General features: G+C 35.9%; 2 protein-coding genes across 5 annotated transcripts; both read left to right on the top strand.

Annotated features, from left to right (window-relative positions):
- The first annotated feature begins 421 nt into the window (after nt 1–421).
- LOC141596558 (bifunctional L-3-cyanoalanine synthase/cysteine synthase, mitochondrial-like) lies at nt 422–6526 on the top strand. Of its 2 annotated transcripts, XR_012522504.1 has the most exons (11): nt 422–849; nt 3376–3485; nt 3581–3638; nt 3800–4063; nt 4376–4513; nt 4617–4668; nt 4762–4841; nt 5197–5256; nt 5342–5422; nt 6043–6284; nt 6478–6526. XR_012522504.1 is itself a non-coding variant. In XM_074416764.1 (10 exons), the coding sequence occupies exons 1-10, from the start codon at nt 667–669 to the stop codon at nt 6139–6141; spliced, it is 1125 nt and encodes a 374-aa protein (XP_074272865.1). In that variant the 5' UTR covers nt 422–666; the 3' UTR covers nt 6142–6297. The 2 variants fall into 2 exon arrangements, 1 of the variants encoding a protein (XP_074272865.1); XM_074416764.1 differs by lacking the exon at nt 6478–6526 and having other exon boundaries at nt 6043–6297.
- A 1131-nt stretch (nt 6527–7657) lies between these two features.
- LOC141596555 (uncharacterized) lies at nt 7658–9851 on the top strand. Of its 3 annotated transcripts, none has more exons than XM_074416761.1 (2): nt 7658–7819; nt 8179–9851. In XM_074416761.1, exon 2 carries the CDS (start codon nt 8558–8560, stop codon nt 9728–9730), a length of 1173 nt encoding a protein of 390 aa, XP_074272862.1. In that variant the 5' UTR covers nt 7658–7819; nt 8179–8557; the 3' UTR covers nt 9731–9851. The 3 variants fall into 3 exon arrangements, with proteins under 3 accessions (XP_074272862.1, XP_074272863.1, XP_074272861.1); XM_074416762.1 differs by having other exon boundaries at nt 7684–7819; nt 8026–9851; XM_074416760.1 differs by having other exon boundaries at nt 7684–7819; nt 8246–9851.
- Nucleotides 9852–11672: the final 1821 nt, after the last annotated feature.

The raw sequence follows: 11672 nt of genomic DNA on the forward strand, positions 1-11672 counted from the left end.
TGATAGTCTAATATCATTATTATCACTCTCACAAACTTTTTAGCTTTTCTTATATACTAGAGTTTATCGATGTTTATATTCAGTGGCGGGGTAAAAGGGATCAGTAGGGACTGACTTCTGATAAAAAAAATATGCCTAGTTAAAAAGCATATAAGATGTAATCACTATTTTTCCGCCTCTCCAAAGAAAAAAATCACTATTTTCCACAACCTTTTTTTTTACTAGCGGCAAAAAAGAGATGCAACTACATATTGTTCGAATTTTGAAGACCCTTGTTACATCTGTTATTAAATAGACCTGCCCTTATTCGGACTCTTAGAAATGTGAGATTTTTTGTCAAGGTTGTTTATCCTAAAATCAATGTAACAACTAGAGTAACATGTTTTAAGGAAGACACCACTGAATTTCTGGTCTTTTCCACATGAAACATGAGTTCATGACCACATAACCGTACACCCCATACCTCACTTCACACCAAACATAAAGGCACTACACTTTTGAACCACACTTATTGGCTTATTTCAATCTCCTCTCCACCCAAGTTTCTTCTATTTATAAACAACTCAGAATTCTTGCATACTTAATTCTTATCCCTTCCTTTGTGTCTTTGATCATTTTTTTTCGGGTAAAGGGAGTCACAAGGACGATTTTGTGTCTTTGATCGTCATGGCAAATCTGTCAACATACTTGGTGAAAAGAGCATCAAAATCTGTAGATATTGTCAGAATTGGATGTTTTTCTACCAGTACTAGTAATGCTGATTCTAATGCTTCCTCTTCTTTTACTCAAAGAATCAGAGACTTGCCTTTCACTTTTCCTGGTACCAACATCAAAACCCATGTTTCCCAGGTTAGTATTTAATTATCCTTTCTTTCTCCTGCTAATATCTTATAATCTTGTTACCGTTTTCTAATATGCGCCATTAGGACACGTATTACAGAAACTTAAATGGAAAGTCTGATATAATAAATATCAAGGAAATTTGAAGTAAAAATCACTTCTCTTTTTTCATTTTCCAATACGATATATATTGTCAAACTCTCTCAAGAGTCAAGGCATATGTTATTAGCAATCAACTTATGTCATTACATGTGTGAGATGTGTCGCCGACTCTATGGCTTCGGTTGGATATTCAACTTATCTCCATCATCCGAAAGGATGAGAAATGTGGATCCTACCCAGATCAATTTAGTTTCTTGCCTTACCCAAAAAAAATGATGACATTAATGTGTGAGGCCGTTGCACCGAGTCGCGGTTGAGTTATTAATGTTTTGGAAGCTCACGTAACCGTATACTGAGGTGATATGTCATATCGGTGATGGTGTAATGACTAATTCGGATATTAAAGTTTTAAACCGAGATTTAATACGATGCAAGTTTGTGTCTATCTAAGCATATTGCATGTCCAAATCTTCCATAACAACCCAAGTGACATACTTCAACTGATCATCAAGGGTCATATATTAAAGTTGTTTGGTGGGCGTTCCACTAATGATGTAACATTGATATAATAATGTCTATTTATATCTATCATGGATTACCTGGTTTATAATCCCACTCAAGTCTACGGCTAGTCTTGCTATAGACGGATATATTTATTTATAGTTAAAGACGGGTTAGATAGCTTGAAAGTAGTGACATTATTTGCCCATCACCCCACTTGTTCCTTGTCCTATTAGGAATGTGGTATTGTATTTGGCTCGTCTTTAATTATAAACGAATATGTGTCGTCTATAATGAAATTTTGTGCCACAACAATGCATTGTGAATAGATAGCATAGATTATCTACAACACATGCTATATGAGGTCTCAATTTTCCCTTCTATTTTTGGGTGATGAAATTTGATTGGTAGAGATTTTTTTTTCATTACTCAGTTGTCTACTTTTCGGATATACTCACTCCCGGTCACTATAATGTTTCCACTTTTTCGAAACGGATTATTCAACTAATGTTCCCATTTCTTTTTTTGGTAACTTTTACTCTTATTTTATTCATTCCTCTCTTCTATCACCAAACCCCACACAACTCTTTTACTCCTATTTTATTACTTTTCTTTATGTTTTAGCCCCACAATTTTTTATTTAACTACTAATAATTCATCCCTCTCTCCTATCACCACCCCACACAACTCTTTTACTCCTATTTTAATCTTTTTTCTCGAGATTGTCGCCCATATCAAATGAGAACAATATCTTTTTGGGAGGAGTATATTACAAAAATTGTAAAAAAATAATCTCACTTTTGCATGATCAATATACTGGCTCGACAGTACGGCTCCTCGTGATTTTACTAGTTAAGCTAGTTATCTACTGATGTTAAATCTTTAAAACTTCCCCTATGAGAATACGCGATTAAAAAAAAGACATTAGAACCATAAAATATTTTTTTAAGCAAACACCAAATGTGCGACTAAAGGTGAGATTATTTAGTGGGAGACATAATAGGGAAAAAAAAAACTCAGTGGATCTCACGGGATCCCTCACCCCATCATGTGAGAGGTCTCTCAATAACGCTATTGAGAGACCGTTTCTCCGGAGTTTTTGAGTTTCACATAAAGGGCGGCTCCCACAAAACTCCAACAGTTTATTTAAGCATAATTTTTAGCCTATTTTTCCAATAATGGATGGGGACATTTCAACTGAGCTCATGTGGTCCTTCCTATTCAATTATATAGTGTTTGTTTGTTGATGAAAATTCTTAGTCTATAATTTGATAATTAGTTAATCTTAATGATGATATGTTCACGCGGGATCCTATGTCAATAATTACTATTTCTACAATTCTACGTCATGTACGTGTTACTTTACAGTGACGGAGCGAGGATTTAACAGTCTAGTGCCTTCTAAGCAATGAAAAAGATGAGCTCAACTTTCTTCTGAATTTCTCCATTGCATTAGTAAATTCAGCCCGAAATATTTTCAATCTATGTTTTGACTCCTCCAACTTTGAATTTTCGCTCCGTCATTGGTTCTTGAGCAACGCGGTATGGAAAACACTACTCTAATAATAATCCGAAAATATTAGTCAACGTGAAATACTCTGGATTCATTTTACGGAATACTATTCATATAATTGTTGTTAGATGCTGACTGATGACATGGTTTTAGATATTGGCCGTGACACCGAAATGTGACTTAGTTACCAGGGAACCTCATTTTGAGGTGGTATCAACCACATTTATATTTTATAGCTAAGCGACTGAGATCAGCCCAAGACGACTGAGTCTCAGATCAAGTCTTACTCCGAGATTTAATACCATGAATTTTGTGAGGTATCTCATCTAGTGAACATGAAACCAATATGTCAAGTCTAATACAGCTTCTCTAACATTACATTAATCCAAGTTTAATTGGTTCCGTAAAATATTGTGTAGCTTATTGGAAGGACACCAATAGTTTTCCTGAAGAAAATCAGTGATGGATGTGGCGCATACATTGCAGTTAAGCAGGAGATGACGCAGCCTACTGCTAGTATCAAAGACAGGTATATATGTCTTCTCATAATCTCTACACACTTTTCTTGATTTCTTACTGTATAACCTGTTGTGTATAAAATCGTGTAATGTTTCTTTGTTCCAGACCTGCATTAGCGATGCTTGAAGATGCTGAGAAGAAGGGACTTATTACTCCTGGAAAGGTTACATATCCAAACATATAGTACTTGCAATAATGTTTGTGAACCTGCCTTATACAAGTACCTGTGCTTGAGTTAATATGAAGAGTCGTAGTAACATAGCATGTACACGTAAGCAGGTTTTCTTAGGCTAATGAGCGTGTTATAATTAATTGATTGAACAGACAGTTCTGATAGAGCCAACATCAGGGAACATGGGAATCAGCATGGCTTTCATGGCCGCAATGAAGGGTTATAAGATGGTTTTGACAATGCCATCATATACTAGCTTGGAAAGAAGGGTGACTATGAGAGCTTTTGGTGCTGAGTTAATCTTAACCGACCCTGACAAAGGAATGGGAGGAACTGTTAAAAAGGCTTATCAGCTCCTGGATTCCACCCCGGATGCTTTCATGCTTCAACAATTCTCAAATCCGGCTAATACACAGGTTCTTCACTGCTCTGCATATTACTACAAGTATTGCTTCTACAGCTAGTTACGGGTAGGTTCACATACGTAAGCACATAGATTATAGAAAAAATGTAGTTTTCTGGTTATTTTAATCTCTAAAACGTACCCCAAAATGGATTGTACACAAAACGGTTGGGAGTTGGGTCGTTGGGATGAAGAAAATATGTTTAGTCGCATAAAGAGATTGATTAATCCTTGTTTCATTTTAGTCGATGAGGTATCATGCTTTGCAAATATTATCTGATTGAGATGTTACTTGTAAGTGACCATAAAATGGCTGAAACAACAGGTGCATTTTGAGACAACAGGCCCGGAAATATGGGAAGATACTCAAGGGAAAGTGGATATTTTTGTCATGGGAATCGGAAGTGGAGGCACCGTCTCTGGTGTTGGACAATACCTTAAATCCCAAAATCCTAATGTTAAGGTACAATCATCGATCTCTTAATGATGCTACATTATGTTTTCTACATGCTGTCATGTCCTGTATTTAGTTTTTACAACACGCGTCAATTGTACTGCCTGTCTAGATCTATGGAGTTGAACCAGCTGAAAGCAATATACTAAATGGAGGCAAACCAGGTCTGTAAAACGCTAAGCCTGTGTTTCGGTGAATAGTTTTCTTGAGAAAAGTTCAAACCTTTATTGAAACTTTTGATATATTGATTGAGATAGGTCCTCATCTGATAACCGGCAATGGGGTTGGATTTAAACCAGATATCTTAGACATGGATGTCATGGAAGAGGTTCTAGAGGTAAATGTTTTTACTATCAACACCACCTTCTTATATGCGTGAAGAAGTCTAGGAACATGCTCGTATGTGTTTCTCACCAGTAAGTTTTTTCACCTAATATAATGAGAGACTTTATGACACTTATTGTCGATTAAGAACCCGGTTATCTGTGACAGCGAACTTAAAGCCCTAGTGCCCGAAGGGCTCCTGCTTTGTGAGGTCAGAGGGTTGAATGTATGCAGTCTTTAGACATGTCTTAGAAAACATAGAGAGGCTGTTTAAGGTTAAAGATCAAAATTTGAGAAGTTTCCGATAAATGGGGCATTACTTACCTTCTCGCTGAATGCTGTATTATGTTTGTCTTATATTATGACAGATTAAGAGTGATGACGCAGTAAAGATGGCCAGGCAGCTAGCACTCAAGGAAGGACTTATGGTAAGTTGTTGCATTTCTGACAACGATGTTCTGTTCATGTTTAGAGTAGTATTTTTACCAATTAAACACATTCTTGATCATGTAGGTTGGGATATCGTCTGGAGCAAACACAGTAGCTGCTCTTGAACTTGCAAAACGACCTGAGAACAAGGGCAAACTCATTGTGGTATGAATTTTACGAATCTCGTTGCTCTAGTTTTTTAATCTGGTTGTTCGCTATACACTCAGCTTAGACGCTACAACAATAAAATTATCACAGTGCCTCAAGGACTCCCACTAATGACGAGGTAGGAGCTTAGCCTTACATCTTTACAGAGAGCCCTATGCTTGGCTTAGACACTATCATGCTTCAAGGACAGTATGACCCTCAACTTTAATCCCTAAAACGAAGAATTAAAAGAAAACAAAAGAATAAAGAAAGAATCAAACTAAAGAAACAAATAAATAACAGAAATTAAAGATTGCATTTGCGCAAAAGCTGTTTCCACCCCCACCATTTCTGGTTTGCTTATATGATGGCATAGCAGGATAATGGCAAATTGTCCTAATAAAGCCTTTGCGTAGCAACTAGCATTTGATTAAGATCGAGGTATTGGGTATATTAGGTCTCTAGTTCTGAAGCTCGTGTTTCCGTAGATGGTACCAAGTACCCGTATTGGAAGTTGGAACTAAAACCAGTACTCCGTAATAGGAAACTGTTTATATTGAAAATGTTCATTTAAGCTAATTGCTACTCTTTACTCCTGAGTCTTGATCAAAATTTTGACATTTATTTCCTTTTTATAGACCATCCATCCAAGTTTTGGAGAGCGATATCTATCTTCGGCTTTGTTCCAGGATCTGCGTAAAGAGGCCGAGCAAATGCAACCAGTTCCAGTTGAGTAACTTGTACATTGTAGCTCCACGGTACTACAATAATTGAACAAGTTGTATGAAGAAGTTTGAGGGAACATCATGAAGAGTAATGTTTTTCAGGGAGAAGGGGAAACTGTGTAATTCTGTAATTTAAAGTGTTGTTTAAGTAAATAGTACTCCCTCCTAGTCTGATTGTTGGTTCCCTTTCTTTTGGGCACCAAAATTAAGGAAATGAATTTGGACCACACAAAACACCTTACCCCACACAGAATTGAATTTGGACCACACAAAACTTACCAAAAAAGGAAAGGAGAACCAACACCCGACTAGCATGGAAAAGGAAAGAGAAACCAACAATTAGACTAGGAGGGAATATATAAATAAAATATTAATAAAAATATATTGAATCGTAAAACTTATGGTTAATTTTGTCAGATTTCCCATGATAGCCTATTTTTAAGAATTGCCTATGGTATCCTTGAAAGTTTCATTTTTGTGCCCATGGTACCCCTAATATAACGGTCGTTAAGTAGAGGTTAAGTTTTGATGACGTGACAATAAATTAGTAATTAAAAGCAATGGTACTATGGAAAATCTAACAAAATTAAGGACTACTAGAAAAATTTGTTTGCCTCTTGTGGTACCAGTTTTGTAAAATGAACTTTCCTTGTTATGGAGCCCAAGCTCAAGCACAACCTTTGTAATTCACCGGTTTCGGTCATTTGTTTGTTTATTTCACTTTTAAATGTGTCTTTGTGCCCGTGAAATTCATGGTGCTCTTCAGTATTTTGCTTTTATTTATTTAGTCTTTATTATTTTATGAATGTTTGGATACAATTTTCCTCTAAATTTTTTAATGTCTTTCCCTTTATTTCACTCCAATATGACGAGGGAACTGCAAGCGTATGGGTTAAGCAAGTCGAAGTACTTTTACTTCTTAAAAATAAAATTTGACGATAAATAGAGGTATGGGGTGTTTGGTAAACAGTAGATTGGTGAATTTTCAGCATATTCAAGCCTTTTAGCATGTTTGACTCATCAATATACTAATTTACATGTTTGGTAAATGACATATAGAAACAGTAGATTGAGCTTCAATCTACTGTTTTACAATATGCTACTCCACCCAACATATTCACATTAGTAGATTGGGAAAATTGAATCTGTCAACTATTTACATATAGATATAACAATCTATTAACCTAAATCCGCTAATTACCAAACACTATTATTAAATCTGCTAATTGAAACATACTAGTCAAACCTGTCAATCCAATCTGTCATTTATAATCTGCTTGACCAATCTGCTTCTACTATTATTAATCTGCTGAATACCAAATAGGGCCGTAGTCTGGGCAGGACTGGACATCAAACCTACTAATAAGAGTAATAACAATGTTGAAATAAACTAAACCGAACTAAACTAGGCTTAATAAAACTAAATTAAACTAAACTAAAATTGAACTAAAATTAAGTCTAAAAGAACACGGTCTTATCATTCATACCTTATTCGCGCTCTCTCCGTCTACACTTCACACTCTATTAACCCATCTACAATAGGAGGTGAGTAGTAGTATAACTCAAACCAAACACTTCACACTCTATTTGCCTCTCATACCATTGCCTTTTCAGTTAATCAGTTTTGACTCCAACAAAAAATTACCAAAATTCCAAGGACATCGCATGAATCTGGGGTGGCGCCTACAAGGTATTGTTTTATTGTTTTTTCTTACCTTCTTACCTTTGTTCCGATCATTTATTGTCCTATTTTATTTATGAGTATCTCGGTTAACTGTTGTTCTTTCTCTTTTAATAATGAAGTTATAAGTAATTTAATCATTCACACCCAATTTATTCACTATTTAGTAATTGACTCCTTTTTTTTTGCTTGGTTTTTGTGTGCCAAAAACAAAGGATAACAATTGACTTGGAGGGAGTAATTGGTAACTGCTAGTATGAAAGATAGGCTAAAGAATAGTTGTTTATTAGTGGGTTAGATTAGAAGAGAAGGTATAAAAGAGAAGGTGGTTAACTATACTAATTTTTGGTTCGACTATAATAGTACAGATTAACCGTAGGATTATTTGCACTGTTGATGAAAGCAAGTCATTTTGAGTTTCTGTTGATTTGGTAGAGTGAGAAAGAAACATTATTAATGAAGATTCAAACCGGGAAAAAGTCAAAGTCGAAGTAGAGTCGCAGGATACGCAAAAAAAATAAGGTGGACCAGTATCACGAAATATGGTTCGAGATCTTAACGAGGCTGTCTATCAAGACACTTTTCGCGGCTCAAGGTGTGTGTAAGTCTTGGTGGCTAAAGGTATTTTTGCTCCAACAACGTTCAAAATCTCGTTCTCTGCCTTTGTGTGGTTTTATACTCAAATCGAATAATACCAATAATGTTCCTACGAGTTTCATTAGCTTGATTACCAGAGAGGCGACATTAATGCGGTCTACTGACCCGGGAAGTCATATTGTCAATATCCCTTGTAATGCCAATGATGAATATAGATTAATGTCTGACTTATCATTCGACTTTGGTGGTCTATTTGGAAGAACCCGTTCTCCAACTCCATTCAAATTCCCAAGTAGCATTACCGGAACAAATTTGTCTTTTAATTTTAACGGGTTATGCATAGATCAAAGACCTCAATCGTCTAACACTTGCTTCTTTGCTATACATCGAGGGTTGGTTCTAGTTGTTTATGATGATGGTAATTACCTTGTGCATAATCCACTCACGAGGGAATTCACCCGATTGCCAAAACCTCCTAGCTTGAACAACCAATATCAATCGAAATGCAGCATTTCACTAGTAGAGAAAACCGGTTTTATCATGAAGGGTACTAGGAATACTTTGAGTTATGGGTGGATTTATTTTGTTTTGAGAGTTTGTCGCATTTCCAAAGTAATCGAGTTGTATAAATCAAATGACCGACCTTCATGTTGGAACGTTTCAAAACTTGGATTGGATGAAGAATTGATTCAAGCATGTTGGTGTTGGGAGAATACGGTTGTACTTTCTGAAGTTCATGCCTACTTTCTATTAACAAACAAGGATCGCGGAGTGACAATAAGGGTCTTAAGACGCCCAAGAGTTGGAGCTCCCCCAAAAGTCGTAGCTTATGGGTTTGCTTTACCTAATTGTGTTGTGCAACAAGGATTCCAAAATGCAAGATTAGGGGAATGTAGAGATTATCTTCATATTTCCTACTATAATGCTAATGGAGTTTGGATTTGGAAACATATTGATAACGGCAGGACTCTCACGCTGGAAGCATGGGTTCCGTTATTTGAAATAAGCTATCATAGACAATTGTGTAAACCCTTGGCTATGGAGTGTTTAGGTAATGTGTTCAAGTCAGGCAATCTAGTGGTGCCTCTAGCCTTCCATCCGGAGGCTCCAATTGTGTTCTTTCGGGTTAAGTCATGGATCGTTGCTTATGATAACGACAATAAGGACACGTTTGACAAGATAGCTGACTTTGGATTGGGGGATCCTGTATCATCATCTGTGTCCGTCTTTCCGTATTCTCCATGTCTCGCTTCTCCTGTGATTAAAAGATATGGTCCGTTTTTTAAATATTCACGGGTATTAAATACCGTGATGCGTTATTAAGAACCCAAGTGATTTTTCACTTGTAAGTTTATCAATGACTACTGCATTTCTTAGTTCCCTTTTATTTTTCTTCTTCTATCTGCCTTGAATAAAATTGTTTCGGAAGTTGTATTTCAAGTCTTTTTACTTGTCTGTTAGTCAGTTTAGATGAATTGTAGGAAAAAGTTGCTACTTGGGTTCTAAATTGCTCAAATGTCGTTATAATAGGCATTCCGTATTATCTTACCATGGAAGCATCTTCTACATGAACACGACAATATAAGTTATCGTGAATGTATCTACCTTTACAATCTCAACTGTAGTTCATAATTGTGTGATTCACGGACCACTAAATAATTATCTTTCATAGTTTTGGACTAAGATTAATTGATTATGATGATGAGGTTGACTGTATGCGATGAATGGCCCGAGGATTCCCCACCAACATTCCAGTTCCATCTGAACCCGGGATTGGAGCCGGGTACTGTCCATTCCATTCATTCTGTTCTAAAATGCTGTTCATTTTCCTGGCGCTTCTCATCTTACCCACCGTATTGGCATTTGTGTCCATCACGGGCACACTGGCCCTTTGGAGGCGGGGTTTGAGTCGCGTATGAGCTGAAACAATGGAAATCATTACAACAAGAGACATGAATATAGTAAGCATGATTTAGTAGCCATGTCTACTGCTTTGAATTCCCTAGCGTACCGTCATTCAGCATTTTAAGTTATACATCTCAGCCATAATTCATGCATTGAGGAGAAATACCAACACAGAATGAAACAGAGTAACAGAAAGCTACTTCATCTTTTAAGCTGATGCAATGTCTTATTAATTAAGCTAAAAGATAGCACCATTTCGTCAGTAAGATGAAAGAATAAGGTATCACATTTCCTCCAAGATTACCACTTCCATCAGACTTCTCTAATATCAAATTACACTTCCCCTGACTCCCTCGGAAATATAAATAAAGAACTACACGAGAAAAAAAAAGGTTACAAATTTTGCATACCAGTAACTCATAAAATACTGATGCAAAGGCTAATAAGCTCACTCGAGCCAAACATAGATAGCATAGGTTACAAATTTTGCATACCAGTAACTCATAAAATACTACTCCGTAATAATAATAATAACTTATTTAATAAGACATACAACCTTCCTTAATTAATACGGAGTAATAAAACTCTAAGACCCTCCTCCGTTAATTTTCCTCTTCTTCGTGGCATCACCATCATCACCATCATCATCATCATCATCTTTTTCTCCTTCTTCACCACCCGCAGCCGTCGCACCACCATCGGGGCGGACGCAGAAATTTCTTATAAGGGGGGCACCGGAAAAAAATCTCTAGTACATTATTTTTATATTTACGAACATTTTAATATTTTGAATTTTTTTTTCTCTAAACTAATGTCGTAGAAAGTAAAAAAAATGACAAATTAATTGGTTTGATTGATATTTTTTTTAATAAATAATGTTTTAGGTTGATTTTTTTTTCTCTCTAAAATGCAGTAGATTTTATTATATTTACTTTATAGTAATTGATAACATCCCTAAGTGCAAGTGGTTCAATGGTTATGTAGTTGGTATATTACCTTAACGTCTAGAGTTCAAATCGTGTTGCTAACATTTACCTAGGCTGTTGGGCAAAAGTTAGTTAACTAAAAAATTGCAAAAAAAAAATCTAATTTTCCAAAAACAAAGCTCCGATTTTCTAATTTCTCACCCCGACTCATTCTCTTTTTTTTTTTCCAATTCAAGACCCAAATTATCGAGTATTTTCTTCTTTAATTAGTATACTTAATTTAGAAAACTCTTCTTCTAAGGCTCTCATTTTGGCAAAACTACCGAAAAGGAATCAAAACAAAAAAGCTAATCAAAACACGAAAAGGTAATCGATAAGGTAGTGAAAATTAGGAGCTGATAAGGTAACTGATTATATAAAAATGTGTTTGGCAA

Source organism: Silene latifolia, chromosome 8, assembly GCF_048544455.1.
Source record: "Silene latifolia isolate original U9 population chromosome 8, ASM4854445v1, whole genome shotgun sequence".
Taxonomy (NCBI): domain Eukaryota; kingdom Viridiplantae; phylum Streptophyta; class Magnoliopsida; order Caryophyllales; family Caryophyllaceae; genus Silene; species Silene latifolia.